The sequence below is a fragment of the Taudactylus pleione genome, unplaced genomic scaffold, assembly GCF_031769625.1.
Source record: "Taudactylus pleione unplaced genomic scaffold, aTauple2 ptg000314l, whole genome shotgun sequence".
NCBI lineage: Eukaryota > Metazoa > Chordata > Amphibia > Anura > Myobatrachidae > Taudactylus > Taudactylus pleione.
This window is the reverse complement of record NW_028284715.1, coordinates 11267053-11283975: the sequence shown is the minus strand read 5'-3', so window position 1 is coordinate 11283975 and position 16923 is coordinate 11267053. Positions and strand designations below refer to the sequence as shown.

The 16923-nt window shown below is 43.5% G+C and overlaps 1 protein-coding gene across 5 annotated transcripts in view; it reads left to right on the top strand.

Moving 5' to 3' along the window:
• Nucleotides 1-16923, top strand: part of VPS13B (vacuolar protein sorting 13 homolog B) — a 1086122-nt gene that overhangs the window by 1042644 nt on the left and 26555 nt on the right. For all 5 annotated transcript variants that reach the window (XM_088442693.1, XM_088442694.1, XM_088442692.1 and 2 more), the window contains exons 57-58: nucleotides 13027-13203; nucleotides 15165-15335. In XM_088442693.1, coding sequence (XP_088298819.1) covers nucleotides 13027-13203; nucleotides 15165-15335 — 348 coding nt within the window. The remainder of the gene's footprint in view (nucleotides 1-13026; nucleotides 13204-15164; nucleotides 15336-16923) is intronic.

Here is a 16923-nt window from a genome sequence, read left to right as displayed (position 1 = left end):
GCTTTTGCCACCCAGGCCATAGCCCTGGCAGGATGAGTAATAGCTCCTGTAAAAGAGTATATAGATTTCAGGCAAGCTTCAATCCTTCTATCCGTAGTCTCCTTTAAGGAGATTGCAGTTTGGATAGGTAAAGTAGCGTTCTTAACTAGGCGTGTCACGTGGGAATCCACTGCAGGCGGAACTTCCCATGTAGTGCAATCAGTAGCTGGAAGAGGGTAAAAGGTACTCCAGCGTTTAGGTAACTGAAACCTTTTACTTGCCATATTCCATGCATCACACATATAATCAGATAGCTGATCAGAGTGAGGAAACTCTGGCAAAACTACTTTCTGTCGCTTGAATAGTGGCTCTTTTGCCTTAGGAGTGGGTTCTGCCTCTTCTATTTGAAGAATAGATTATACAGCTCTCACAAGTGCAGGTATATTCAATTTAGAGTGGAGCTCCTCCTCTCCTGAGGGGGAGTCAGAGTGAGAGAGGTCTGCGTCTTTTGCCTCCCCAGATGATAATTCAGACTCTGATAGCTGGGTGTCTGGGAAGATGCATGCATGCTTCGTAGGTTTACTAGATAAGGGTTTCTCTATTTGCAGCATTTGTTGGAAGGCTGTAGAGGTATCCGCCAGACTCTGTACTGAGGTAGAAGGTACATCTACCCATGGAGGAGGCAAAGGATTTGCAGGGAGTACTTGCTGTGGCTATCCCATAAGGGGAGCTAACACTGGGACAATTTTTGACAACACCTGTGAAAAGGAAGCAGTGGGGGGGTCCTGAGGAGAAGATTGGCCAGGTGCCGTATATCAAGATGCACATAGACCACAGACATAGTCGCAAGGATAATGTAGCACACAATCTGGCACAGTGCAGTGGGCAACACAGATTTATGTACAATATGGCACAGTGTAGTGTGCAACACAGATATACAGTATGTGAAGGCCCTCACAAATATAGGTAGATGTGAGGTACAGTGAACCCCCTATACCTCAGTATGCCAAGGTTATAATGAAGAAAGGGAAAGGTATAAGCTGACCATTGAGTAAAGAAAGAGACAGCAGTGCTAGCACAAGTCACATACAATGCAGAGCATACAATATAACTGCAGTGGGCACTAAATTCAACTACACAACCGCAGTGGCCGGTAGGAACTAGCGCTGTATAACCTGGCTTTTGGGAGAGGTATACAGGGAGACCAGACCCAGTGTTCCCGGACACCTAATGCAGTTAAGGCGGGGACCCGCCTTACCTGTACCCTTGAGTCCCGTCTGCAGTCTGGGGTCCGGGGAGCCCTGCTAGCTAGGTACCCCCTGGAGCCCCGCTGAGAGTACCTAGCCGATGGCTGGAGTTGCGGCGCCACGGAGGGGTGATGGACAGCAGTGCAGATGTCCAGATGACTGTCTAGCGCTGTTTGTTCTGTATTAAAAATGTAAACAAAAATAAATCATAAAAATAAAGCTTGGGCTGCTTAACAGCAGCCCCACTGTTCTAACGGTGATCCAGCTCCTACCGGACACCAACGAAACGGAATTGCCTTCTATCCCATCCTGGGATAGAAAAAAGCTTTGCTGTTGGTGCCCGGTCCTCCAAGTCCCACCTACACCTCATTGTCTCCCTGTGGAGCCCTATGGACCCTGAAGAAGAAAAATTATATTTTGAAGTTAACCAGTGCTGAAAATAAGGGCATTTCTAAGGAATTAAATATGTGACACTTGCTGAAAAATTGGCCAGATATTAGACCAGTGATTGGCATCTGTTGACCACAATGTATTAGACTGCAAAAATATAAGGTGCCTTTTGGGTAGTTTTCACTGGCTTTATTTATAATTTCTTTGACAGTAATCTTACATATACAATTAATTGGTCTGTTTGTTTGTCCAGTTATGCATTCTGACACCCCTGCACCTATTGGGATCATGAAACCAACGTGAGGTGGTCCAGTTGAATCCTGGCCAGGTTTTAGGGGGGTTAGGGTCCCGGTCAGACCTCCCGTTGATGTACGCTGGGCAGAACTTTGTCCCGAGAAGCCTCTTCTGAGCCTTCCCACTGTATGGATTTGAACCAAAGACAGACTGGTAACATTGGATCCCAGAAGACAAACTAGGGGGTTGAGATCCCGGTCGGACCTCCTGTTAGTGTAATCTAGGCAGAACTTTGACCCGGGGAGCCTATTCTGGGCTTTCCACTGAATGGATTTGGATGAAAACTTCACAGAGGGGTGGCGATTGGTCTGGGATACCTAATGTAGTGGTTGGGGTTACCTGACGGACCTCACGGCGGAGTGCGTCGGGAAAAGCTTTGACCCAGGGAGCCTGTTCTGGCCCTTACACTGGATGAATTTGGACAACATCACATAATTTCGATGAAAACTTCACAGACTGGTAACATTGCATCCCAGAAGACATACTAGGGGTTTGAGGTCCCGGTCGGACCTCCCGTCAGCCCTCATTGCGTAGTGCGCAGGAAGAACGTTGACCCAGGGAGTCTATTCTGGGCCTTCTGGATGGACTTGAACTTGAAGATTTAATCTCCGGGCAATGCCGGGTACTTCAGCTAGTATTATGCAAATAAGGCATATTGCTGTATTATAAATGGAGAAATCATCTGCTGAATGCCATTGTTGATCCTTCCCAATGTTAACTGTTAAAGGAAACACATCTTCTACTGTATACTGTAAGATTATCTTTGAATATACAAGATGCATTGTCAGATTATAGCCGTTATAAGATAAGGCTCAATGGGCAAAGCAAGGACTCTAAAATACCCAAGGGGCCAATATGCAACTTCTTATACATTTTATTACCAGTATTACAATGTACACTATTTATCTTATTTATTTTACCTTATTTTTCAAACTCCATTTTGGCTCAGTCCCAGTTTTTAAAAAAAAAAACTAAACCAATCTTATTCTTAGGCTATGAGCAAGTTAGGGTCCAAAATTTGCATCACCAAACCACAATAATATATAAAGGCTGTGTATTTCTAAACTGAATAATATACATGAAATAAGTGGAGTTTTTTAATACTTCGATATACAGTATGTGTTTACAGACCTGACCTTGTGAACTTATATAACCTTAGACCTTAGTTATATATTTTTTTCACCAAGATCTTTCGCTGCCCAGCAGCAGGATGCCATGTTAGGAGGGGGGGTGCTTCTCTATCTAAGCAAGGTGAAGGTGACGGACAGCTGGGCAAACTTCCTTTGCAGAAATGCAGTGTGGGCTGGCTAATTAATACACTTTGGTGTAATCAGTGATATCACAGCCAAGGCCGTTGAGACATCCACGAGGCCCTGGTACTGAGGGTGGCGTGACCAAATCCAGGAGGCATTGCCACATTCCCTCTCTGAGCTTTGCCAGGCTGCGTGCTGCAAAGGGGCACTTTTCTTCCCCTTAGCAACTGTTCCGGGCTGGGTAATTAGTATTGCTACCCCCTATCTGCGCCCTGGTCACAGCAGCACAGTCCCAGCTTTCTGACTTGGCTCACAGAGTCCCAATGTGCCGTGGAAATGCCCACACATTGCGTCCACGCCTCAGGGCTGGACATTTCTGATCGCAGCCAAAGCTTTACACTGAATCATTTATTTTGCCTTCCTGGTTCACATCTGAAAATGTCAGTCTTATTTTGTGCTAGACTCTAACTTTTATTTCATTATATTTATAACAATGCTATTGTCCAGTTTTACTATAGACAGCAGTAAAGTAATTATAAGCAAATGTTTTCATTTAAAAAATGAACACAAGGATCACAAAGCTGAATATCAGACATCATTTAAAACAAAAACTATAACAACTACTAGACTGCAACTTGGCGGCCCAAAGGGGTGTGATATGACTGGTAGAAATCAGAAGATTGACAGTCAGAATGTCAACATGGTCAATAGGTCAACAGCCAATATGTTGACTTACACTTGGGTCGACATGGTTAAAACGTCGACACGTTCAAAATGTCAACGTGTTTTTATTATTATTTTAGCCAAACCTAACTGTAAAAATCAACTCAAATAAATGTCGACATTCTGAACGTGTTGACATTTTAACCATGTCAACTTTATTGTATTTCAATTGATTTATTTTTTTTACCTATTGTCCATGTCGACATTCTGACTGTTGACATTCAGAACGTACTGACATTCTGGTATTGACGTTCTGGCTGTTGACCTTCTGAATGTCGACTACCTGACTGGATACTGGCCCAAGTTTTCTTGACTCATTTTCGCGGGAATTTCCTGGTAGTTGTTGTGACAGTCAGTTGAAGAGCACCAAAAAAAACGCTTTTAAATTGTTTTTAAAAAAAAAATTACAATAAGAACAAAGACAACAAACTCATTTCTGGACCGCCAGTAACTTCAATGTATTAAATATTTTCCTATATGAGAAAGTCAAATATTTGTGATAACTTTTATACGATTGAGGAAATCCATAAAAAAGTTTGTTGTCTACTTCTATTTGGGAATGTCTGTGAGGCTCCCGAATTTCAGTGACTTCCCAAGGTCTCCCAGTAATGCCTCCCCCGATCATTATAGCCCCGCCTTATTGCGTGATGCAAATTGCGACCTTTTGCAGCAGGGGGGAGGGCGGTGAGAACACCAAGAAGTAGATAAGTACGTTATATAACAGGCCACAGGCGTAAGGACAAGTGGGTATGAGGTCATTAGAGCCAATGGATTCCATACCCCCATATACATACTTTTGCCATTAAAAAATTGCTAATAATAGAATTATTTCACACAAGTTGGTTAAGGGCCTTACAATGATCAACAACTAATTTAGAGTACTGAGCCTCACCTGGCAATGTTACATACCTATTGGTAATGGAGAGACCATAAAACTCATCCTTCACACCGCAGGTAAATTACAAACACAGACCCTCCCCCTGGCCCATTTATCAGTAAATGTTATCATACGCAAGGAGTTCTAACACTTGTTGCCTATGATAAATGGTGCTCCAGCCAATCAGCTCCCAACTCTCATTTTTCAAACAGATGACAGTTAGGAGCTGATTGGCTGGAGCACCGTTATCATACGCACCGAGTTTTAAAACTCCTTGCATATGATAAAACTCGTTGATAAATGAGCCCTGACTAATTAGCATAGCTATTTTTCTGGTTCACCTTTGCTAACCGGTACGAGACGGTCATGCAGCTGTCACTGATCCATGGCTGGAGAACGGTCAAAGAACCAAAGCTTAATCCCATCTACGACTTGCAATGTAATTTTGTCTTTAAAACATCTGCGACAGCTACTTGCTCCCCGTTATAGCCTAATATATTAATTAGGTTGTAGAGAAACATCCGTGGCCAGGATAACAAAAAGAATGCAAGGAACTAAAACCAATTTGTACCAAATAATTTTGTTGCTGAATAAAAACCAGCAGTACATGAACATATTTCCCTGTACTGAGATCATTGCATCTCATGGTCGTGTCTGAGAACAAGAGATCACAATAGAGGAGTCTCGGCAGGACACAGGGATGGTTAATGCAGCTGAGACAAAACAGACATGGGGGCATGCCAGCTCCCTAATGAGGCATAATTGTCTAAGACACTGGTTAAGTAGTAAACTAAAACAGATACACAGCATTCCTTCTCTTTCCTAATAGACATCTTAGCTCTTGGAACGAGTGCGAACAGAGTTTCACAAGGGGCTGGAATAACCTATAGCACAAGGAGAGAAATGAACATTATAGACGTGATCTAGAGTGAAACACCCGGTTATATGGTTTTATCCATCCTAAGGTGACCCTGCCAAAACCAGGCAATACGCTAGTAACAGATCTAATCAGCAGGAGGATGTCACAAACGGAGATGAAATAAAACAGTTATTTGGCAAAAAATTGGATTTTTCATTGTTTTTGAGGATAGCATTTTTTTTTCCCTTCCAGCAGCCGGCTGCTCACTGCAGCGATAGCATCTAACCTATAATACAGGTGGCCGAATGCTAAAACACTACTAATACAAGCTCTAAACAATAAGTAGCATCAGCCGGTGTGCTCACATCTATGTGCAGAAATTGCAGTGCTCCTTTATTCCTGTACACCTGACCTAAACAATGACATTTGGGGGTAATTTGACAAGAAACTCCCTGCCGGTACAGTGGCTCCAATAAGAGCAAGTTCCTGCAGGGGAAGGTAAACTGCAGGGGGAAGGCATATCCTTCAAGTCCAGCGAAGAGTCTTCTATAATGTGCTGTACATAGACGTTACAGGGGGAGATTTATCAAAGCTTCTAAGGCGGACAAGTGGAGGTGTTGCCCATAGCAACCAGATTTTGGCTATCATTTTAATGGAATATACAAGATCAATGACATAATCTTATTGGATGCTGTGGATAACACCGACACTTGTCTTCAGAAGGTTTCATTAATCACCTACACCATAGAGCTCAGGTTAAAGGCCCAGCTGTGAAAGATGTTACTCTCCACAAAACTTATCTGAGATGCCATTAGGGCATAATTCCTTAAAGTGGGGGAAAAGATGATGTTCTCCTGCTTACCTTGCAGTCCATTGTGGTCTTATGGGGGGGGGGGGTGTAGTCTGCATCCCGGCAGTCAGAATCCCGACCGCTGACATTCCAAGGGTAAATATTAGGGGTAGGGGTTAAGGTTAGGCACTAGGGGGAGGGTTAGGCTGTGGGAAAGGTAGGTTAGGGTACTTATCTGCAGGTGTCAGGATTCTGACTGTCAGGATGCCGCTGTTGGTATTCTGACCACTGACGTCTCGATCATCGGGATGCCATACCCAACCCCCATGGAGTCCTTCATTCATCAAACTCAGAAAAATTGAATGTTTTTGGAATTTGATTGTTTGAACGAACATCTTCATTTGGAGCAAGTCCCTGTGCCCCACTTTGTCCTATGGGAAGGCTTACTGGTTACGGAGAGGGACCCATTCAGACCCCACCGCTCACCTTGACAGTGACATAATTAATTCTGCATCTACTAATTAACGACTTAGGCCGCTGATTGGCTCCGGCTACTGACAGTTCCCACGTGGTGTGACTCGCCCACGTGGGAACTGTCAGTAGCCGGAGCCAATCAGCGGGCACTCTACAGTTAGCGCCGCCGCTGATTGGCTCACAGGACGTGCCAGCTCCGTGCATGTCCCGTCAGCTGGCATTCGGGAGCTATCAATATGTGTGGCAACACACATACTGATAGCTGTTGTGTTGGTCGTGTAAAATCGTTTTTTTTCTTTTGCCAAGTTCCTGGATTACTGCGGAGACCGGCGCCAGGATATAGGTGAGTATGATTTTTTATTTGCAGAGCCATTCATTAAGGATATTCTACTGGACAAGGGGACAGACACATCTGGTATAGGTAAGTATGTGTGAATGGGTAGGTGTTTGTAATAAAGTTATACTGTCACGGTGTGTGTGTTTTGTGTTTTTTTAACTATTTATTTTACAGTGAAGATACAGGTGCCGCATGTCTGCTGGCACTTGTTCCACAAGTGCAAAATGGCAGGCATGCTTGTACTTGTAGTTCCACTGTAAAAGACAATAGTTTTACATTATTTGGCCCCCCATTACCCCCATACCCACCGAACCAGGGGTATGGGGAAGAGCCCCGGGCTTCAGCGTAAGCCTGTGGTGCTCGGGAGGGGGGACCCTGCTTTGGGGGGTCCCCGACTCCCCCGAGATCACCAGCTTGCGCTGACCGATTTGGGGTGCTAATGCTTTGGACCTGGAGCCCCGGTGATTGGGTCTCCGGGCTGTGGCATTACACCCCGGTCGGTTGGTGCTGGTCTTAAATATAGGGGGATCCCCATTTTTTTTTCCACCTATATTTAAAACCAGAACTGGTTCCTGCAGCCTTGGGTTGGTTTCTAAAATACGGTGGAACACTACACATTTTGTTCCCCATATTTTTAGAAACCACCACTGGCTGGCAAGCCTGGGACTGGTTTGCCTTTTGGGGGGGGGGACCTTATGTGATTTTTTTTGTAAATTTTGACCCCGGTTTTTTACAGGTTAAACAAAACGGGAATTTTGGGGAAATATTCATGGGATCCCCCTAAAGATGCGTAGAAATAGGGGATGACAAAGGGTACCCCCATTTTTAACTCCTGAAGGAAGTCGGGGTTTCTAATAGCTGCTGCAAGTGCATAAATGCGGCTTTGAATAAGGTGATGCAGAAGAGCATTTAGAAGTTTTTTTTAGGGCAAAACAACTATGCCCATCAAATTTGGGGTACTTGAAAATGGGGTTCAGTATATTTTAATGTTGCTAAAGTGACTTAAAAAATCATGAAAAACCCACCTGCCGCAAGCACCTGCAATGAAAAAAACACTCGGGGCATACTTAGGGACCCTCCCAGAGTCACGTTCGCTAGTTTTTAACTTTGTCCCCCGAAATTCTTATTTTACCCCAAATTCAAAGTTAATTTTTGTGGTGCCCTTAAGTGTTTTTTTTTTAAATGTTGACACAGTTTACCTTTGGGGGACTGTCTGAAGGCTGCACGGGGGTTCCCGAAACATTGCACCCCAAAACCCCAATTCTGCACTTTCTACCGCCTCCCATTCATAGGCGATACTTTACCGCCTATTACATTGCATTGACTTTCAAATTGAATAAGGGGTAAAACCAAAACAGGCGATAATGACGTCATCGGCGGTAAATTACCGCAGATCCGAACTTAACGCCTTAAATTGAATACGGCCCTTAGTCCATAGTATTAAGGCTCCGGAGGACAGATGCTTTCCAGAGCAGCTGTCCCCCGCAATTCTGTAATATTCTGTAATATTGTATCTGACACCGCAACTCACGGCGAGTCGGTTACATAATTAACGGGGCTGTAGGGACATATTGATGAATATGCCCTACACTTACTTTGTCTTAATAAACCAATAACCCAAGATCTTAAGGGCTCATTCACACCTCTCTGCTGTTACTGATTCACATGTTAATAAACTAAAAGATAATGTTAAATAACAGTGAATGGGGTGGCATTGCTACAATAGAGTTCTAAAACAACCTATTTGTCATATGTCAACATGTTCTACTGGTTTAGTGGATTGTATTGGTAGAAGCACATTTTTAAAAAGCATAGGCATGCCTATATGTGCAATGCGAATGTGTGGATACACTCACGATATAGATTTTACTATCAAATGCAGTAATAGTTTATATTTTTGAGAACATGGGGTGGATGGAGGAGGAGAGGTCTGGTGGGCTAGACGAGGAGTTGGGTGGCTGGAGTATATAGCTCGATCGCCTCACCAATACTGCTGCAGCACACAGGGGTGGCCTGAGCGATACACCCCTATTCGCAGGAACAATTTACAGCTCAGGAGGGGGGGTGTCGGGAGAAATTGAAGGTTAGATGGGAGTGGGGGCAGCAGGAACGGAGAGGGTTGGGGGGGTGGAGTGTCTGGAGAAGAAGAAAGAGAAGGTTAGATGGGAGTGGGGGCATCAGGAACGGAGAGGGTTGGGGGTGTGGAGTGTCTGGAGAAGAAGAAAGAGAAGGTTAGATGGGAGTGGGGGCAGCAGGAACGGAGAGGGTTGGGGGAGTGGAGTGTCTGGAGAAGAAAGAGAATGTTAGATGGGAGTTGGGCCAGCAGGAACGGAGAGGGTTGGGGGGGGGGTGGAGTGTCTGGAGAAGAAGAAAGAGAAGGTTATATTGGAGTTGGGGCAGCAGGAAAAGAGAGGGTTGGGGGTGGAGTGTCTGGAGAAGAAGAAAGAGAAGGTTAGATGGGAGTGGGGGCAGCAGGAATGGAGAGGGTTGGGGGTGTGTGGAGTGTCTGGAGAAGAAGAAAGAGAAGGTTAGATGGGAGTGGGGGCAGCAGGAATGGAGAGGGTTGGGGGTGTGTGGAGTGTCTGGAGAAGAAGAAAGAGAAGGTTAGATGGGAGTGGGGGCAGCAGGAATGGAGAGGGTTGGGGGTGTGTGGAGTGTCTGGAGAAGAAGAAAGAGAAGGTTAGAGGGGAGTGGGGGCAGCAGGAACGGAGAGGGTTGGGGGTGTGTGGAATGTCTGGAGAAAAAGAAAGAGAAGGTTAGATGGAAGTGGGGGCAGCAGGAACGGAGAGGGTTGGGGGAGTGGAGTGTTTGGAGAAGAGGAAAGAGAAGGTTAGATGGGAGTGGGGACAGCAGGAACGAAGAGGGTTGGCTGGGGAGGGAGAGGAGAAAAAGAACAATAATTGGGGAGGTGGAGTGAGAGCCCTGGATGGAGACACTTGGAGCTCCTAGTGCTTGCCGGTATAGAGTACGGTGGGAGAAGACCTCCAGACTAAGGGTCTGTTTCAGAGATGGACGCTATTTGCATCGCTGATACATCTTTGGACGCAGTAGTGATGTGAAAATATGACAATGCCTCAGGAGGCGCCTAAGGACAAAAGACGCCCACTGCCGGCATCGCAAATCCGAGTAGTGCATCCGAAGACGCAGCATCAGATCATTATCGCATCCAACGGTCGCGACATCTGCATTTTGAGTGGGCCTAAGGCTACTCACAACGGCCATCTCATCTCCGAGGCCAGTCAATTGGCATATGAAGGCGCAAACACCGGACTCGCCAATTTCAGAGATTGTGGCAGACAAACCCGTTTTCGGTAACGCTGGTGGCCGACACTGCCCTTTCCCCACCCCCAAACGGCAATAGCATGTCAACCATAGTATGTGTATATATATATATATATTTGAGACCATAGGGCCCCCGTCTTAAGTGCAGCTGGGCCCTCCAAGGGCTTAATCCGGCTCTGCTCATTTGTTTTACTGTTGAGTCCACTAGCTGCTGTGTAGAAAGCGCCTCGCCTTGTTTTGTTGAGATGTAGAGAGTTTAAGCAGCAGCTGATGGGGCGATACAGTAGGGACCAGGATCCTGTGTTGTAAAGAAGAAGCCTAGACAGCGCCAATATGTCGTCATCCAGCAACCAGAGACAAAAACGTGTCAGATTTAGGGGAAAACAACTATTTCTGGGCCAGCTGTAGTGTAAACTGTTGATTAATTGATTCCCAAAAGCGAGGTGGGATGAAGGGGTGAATTTACAGATGACCTTGGTAGTGTGTCCAGTTTCTCTCTACAGAAGTCTGGTAATTATCATAAAGGGGATTTTGGATGTGTCTGTCTCACATTCTTCCAATATAATACACATTGGTGGTCGACTAGTTTAGGGGCAGAACAAGGTAAAACGAAACATGAGGTCAGCGTCAGTCTAGGAATATACAGGCGCGTCCAGGCACAATGATTTCTCTTGGTGCAGATAGTCCATCAGAACCTGCTCTTTAAATGCTAAATGTTTCTCACCCGCTCCTTCCCTATTCACGTAACAGAACTAGTAATGGAATTGCTGCATGTGTGGTAGCGTCTGTGCCACGTAGCAGCTGAGCAATATATTAAATGGTTAATCAAGTTCAGTCTTTGTAGACTAAAATCAAGTACTTAAACACATCACACTACTTTAAAAGTACAATTTTTTTTTTTTGGTCAATTAAAAAAAAAAAAAAAAAGGAAAAAGTTTCCAAAACTCGGTCCTCAAAGCTCCCTACAGTTACAGTTCCGTTTTAAGGATGGATTGTCCATGCTTGAGCACAGATGGCTTAAACAAAATGACTGAGGTGCTAATTCATCCATCTGTGCTCAAGCATGGCTATCCTTAAAACCAGGACTTTTAAGCAGCTTTGGGTACAGAGTTTGGAAAACACCGATATATACATTTACTAAATTGCCACAAAACTGAGAGACACAATCTGTCATGCAAAGCGAACCCGTAAATAATTCCTAATTAATATTGTTAGTGTGCATCCAGGATTATGCTTCGAACAGGTCCTATCAGAGAGTATGGAACATTATATAGCTACAGAGACAAGCGGGGACAACCTGTACAAATGCTTCTCATGGTGACAGCTTCAGATCATGATGTGCATCACTGGCTTGTATTTGTCTTCAAATTGTGATATAGGGCCGTATTCAATTAGAAGCGAAAAGCCATTTTCCGCGAAAAACTATTGCCGATCGCGGCTTTTCGCGTGGTCGGAACTTATCTCCAAATTCAATTCCAGATGGTTTTTGCCTATGCAAAAAGTCAATGCAATGTAATAGGCGAAAGATTCGCCTAAGAATAGCAGGAGAAAACAAGTGCAGAAGTTTTATTTTGGGGTGCAAACATGGAGAAACACTCAGAACCCTTGGGACAGCTCCCAAAGAACAACTGTGTCAAAAAAAATCCAGGGAAAAAACTTAAGAAAACCCCAAAAAAGGACTTTCATTTTGGGGGCGAAAAAGTACAAAGTGGGGGAACAAGCATAAAAGCTAGCGAAATAAACTTCTTAGGAGTCTGCAAGGATGGGTCAGGTGTTTTTGGGATTGCAGGTGCATGAAACAAGTGTGTTTTTCACGTTTTTTTAAATTGCACTTTAAATTGCACTTTAGAAAATGTAAAAGATGCTAGCACCCATTTTCAAGTACACCAAATTTGCCTGGACTACTTATTTTACCAAAAAATACTGCATTATGCCATTCTTCACCACTTTTACAAGGACGCTAATAATAATAACAAGGATTTTAAACAACTTCAGCACCCAAAATTGTTTTATTAGGGCTATTGGAACACTTCTACATTGATCCCCAATGTTAGTGCATCTTTTTGGGGGGTTCAAACTGATTTCCCCTATTCTGACAGCACTTTCTGCCTGTTATGCACTTGCCGTTTTCGCCTGGTTAGTAATTGAATAGGGCGAAAAGTGGGGCCGCACACGATAAGTTTTTGCGTCCAAAATACGTGATGTAGGCGAAAAGTCGGGTGGGAAACTAATTGAATACAGCCCTATGTATTTTACAAATTGTGTGTTTAATCTGTGTCACAGTAAAACATGGTAACCAAGACATTAGCTAAAGTATATCTGGTCGGTCTCGAAGGAAAATTATCTATTTTAAAGTTTGGACAGCTTCAGTGTAGGGAAGGAAAGAAGGTATTTAAAGTACATAGAATTCTTAATGCTTTGCTAGTCTGACTTATATTGTAGCATTAATGAAGCTGTATCTTAGGTCTGTCCGCACGCCTAGCTGTCTTATGTTCTGTATATAATTGTTCTCGTTCCTTAGGCTGGGTAGTTGGATCTCTGGACATTCTGGGAAGCCCGGCCAGCCTGGTAAGAAGCATTGGGAATGGCATTGCGGACTTCTTCCGACTCCCGTACGAAGGTCTCACCCGAGGACCTGGAGCTTTTGTGAGCGGAGTCTCCAGGGGAACCACCTCCTTCGTGAAACACATCTCCAAAGGTACTTAAGCATCGTGTAGAGCAGGGGTAGGTAACCTGTGGGACTCCACATCCCAGCATGCCCTGCCACAGTTTTAGCATGACCTAAGCAAAACTGTGGCAGGGAGTGCTGGGATGTGTAGTTCCACAGCATCTGGAGTGCCAAACAGGTTGCCTACCCCTGGTATAGAGCAATATACTGCAATAGTGCTGCTGAACTACCACAGAAATAAACGAATGTGAACCCTGCAGTCTGTCAGGATAGAACTGATCGAATATTATAAAAATCAGTTTGCAAAACATGAGCCAATATTTGCATAATTATAATTATGTCTTTGATGTTACTTAAAGATTAATATGGTTTTCCAGAAGCCCTGCATAATACCTGTGGGTTAGAGGTAAGCAAATTCCCTTTTAATGCCCATGTGAATATTAAGACAGGTGTTCACCTGTAAGTTTCACCTGTAACAAAATGACCATGACTCATACATACATGCATACATACATACATGCATACATACATACATGCATGCATACATACATGTATTTTATTCACAAAAGCCTTGTAGTAATGGGCCGGATTAAGGTTTGTGGGGGTCCCTTCCAATAAAATAGTCAATGAGAGCTGACGATGTTATTAAAAAGTATCGTGTAAATACTCCCAGCACTACAGTGTACAACACACTGTAGTGCCCTCAGTTCACATTGTGCCACACAGGAACCCCAATTCACATGATGCCACCGTGCTCTATGCTGGTGGTGTCGCTATGTGTGGGGGCCCTTTGGTTAGCTCCTGAGCTGCCTTGTTGCTCTGCGTAGTACAGCGTGTATTGCATACGAATGTGCAATCATTATACAGTTTGTTATACTTGAAGTAACCCCTTCAAAACCAAAGGCTGTGCACATGTCTGTGTCCAAACCTCCTGTTATGTTTACGCTGGGGATAAACTTTTAATTTCTTAATCTACCCAAGAAAATTGTGTATAGTTTTTTTTTAGGGGTTTGTCGGGACTCACAGGGTTAATTTGGGATGGGGTCAATGCAGGAGGTCTGGCGGAGCGAAGGTCAAACTTTCACCCAAGCTTTATAAGTGACATGTGAGAATTCAGTTCCTAGTATTATTTATATGACGCCACATGCTCTGTAGCGCCGTACGTACCACTGGGCATAGACTGTAATAAAGCAAAGACTGTTTCTCAACAGAGAGCCAAAGAGGTAACAGGGCTCCCCAACAAGCTTACACGTATTACTATTATTATTGTGATGTCACTGGATGCGGGAAGATGGGATTTGGGGGGACATGTTATCACATTCAGCACATCATCGTCGTGCTGAGTGATCGCTGGAATACGCCAGAGTTGAGATTTTATTACCATAATATAGAGTGTACAGGTAATATGAATAAATCACACTTTGGAAATATTAATATTTCTGTGCGGTCATCTACCAGGAAAATCATCCATGTATCAGGGACATTACATTGTGGTATTTATTAAAAGGGTTATAGTGTTAACTTGTATGGGTATACAATACACATCCACAATATATTGTTCCTTAAACAAATCCTTATATATAGCTTTCTGTGGGAGCTTTCCAAAAAATGATCCGCTGCTGACACCCCTCCCTCAGGAATAATGGGATGCTGGCTGTAGATTCTGCTGCACGTGATAAATGTGAAAACATTAAGGATATATCAGTATTCCAGTGCAGGCTGTTAGAAATCCTACCCCAGGCTGCTGATTCCACTACAGCATTCATGTGTAATAGACACACTTTTTTATCTTATGTGTACAATAAAGATACAATAAGAATATATAGAAACAGTGACATCTAGTGGCAGAATGTTGGAAATTGCTATTGAAATTACACACATATATTAATTTGCTGCACACAGCATCAAACCCCTTCTTCATTTATTGCAATATATTACAAATCAATAATGTTTTTGAAGGCCGAGGGTGACTACTATTGTGTTGTGTCTAGGTACACTGACGTCCCTCACTAACCTGGCCACTAGTCTTGCACGGAACATGGACCGGCTCTCTCTAGATGAAGAACATTACAACAGGCAGGAGGAATGGAGAAGACAGCTGCCGGACAATCTGGGAGAAGGCTTGAGACAGGGGCTGTCCCGTCTGGGTATCAGCTTATTGGGTAATGTAACCTGAACATGTCATATACACACAAAATCTCCAACCATCTTAGTCACAAAATATTTTGGGTAAAATAGTTTTCCCCATAGACAGGGAAACCATTGCAAATTGCACTCAATAAAATGTGGGATAGTGGACCACTTACTGTAAATTATAAGGCTATAAAAAGTCACCAAGGAGTTTCCTATTCATTTTAAAATATAAGACTGTAACTAAGGAGTCTATGTACTAATAATCACCGAACTTCCGAGATGAGCAAGTATCCATGTCGCAGGGGATATTTTCCTTTTTTAAGGAAAATATCCCCTCTATGTACAAAAGGGAACTCGCAGGGACAGCGGTTGCGGTAACCCCGGGGAATTGTACTTCTCAATTAATTGTCTTTCACTTCTCCGGGGGAAGCTGACACTGCCGGAGGCTGCGGGAGAGAGATCGAAAGATCCCTCTCCTGCTCCCGGTGCCTCCATAGAGCGGGCCCCAGCCATTTTAGCTTATAGGCTACAGCTTTGCACTTGTGCTGTATCCCTGCTGTGGCCGAACCCGGAAGTTAAGTTATATAAAGTTATATTGCTTATATATAATCACTTTTTATGCTTCGCAGTGATTTTCTGCGCATTATGTTTTTCATACACTGGGGGAGATGCACTAAGCCTTGGAGAGAGAGATAAAGTACCAAACAATCAGCTCCTTACTGTCATTTTTCAAACACAGCCTCTAAAGTGACAGTTAGGAGCTGATTGGTTGGTGCTTTATCCCTCTCCAATACTTGGTACATCTCCCCCCATTGTGATATGCGACACTACAACATTGTGCTTAGTGGTACATGATAAATATTGTGTACCTACTGTAAGTGATACACAAGCACACACTTATGTACATAGAGAAAGAGAGCCACCATGACATATAATGTCACAGGCATGAGAACAAGTTTCATTTTTCTTTATTGTAATTCTTTTCTTTACCTAACATTCCATAAAAGTCTATAGCTTTGCTCCCATTAGAACCTCATATTTGCTGTTTTGAATAACATTTCATATATATTTCACTAATATATAATTTGCAGACAGGTCATTGACTCATCTCCCTGGAGATCTGTAGTATAGTAATATGTCTTCTGACAATACTGCGCACACTCATTTATTTCATGTCCCCCAACGTTCCTGACAGTATTTCTTAGCCCTATATCCTCCTTCTGTAGTTGCCTGTATATATTTGTTGTAGTTCATCTCATAATAACATACAAGAGATATATATTGAGAGAGAGAGAGAGAGATCTTAAATCTATTGAATACATTTTATTGATACAAGTTCATTTACTTGACTTGTCTGCTCATTTGCTAGCATTGTGCATTCATTCACTGGTCATTTCTATACCTCTCCTGTATTTTTGGTGTAAAATTGTAACTGTTCCTTCAATCTTTAAACCAAAAAAATGTATTTTAAGGTATACATAGTAATAATGATAACACATGTCTCCAAATAGTTTTTATGTTGCATCTTCTACATACGCCATCCCCTTATATATGAGCATTCCCTTTGTACTGCGTATTATAGCACTGCCATTAAACAAGCCAAGCCGGACATTTACA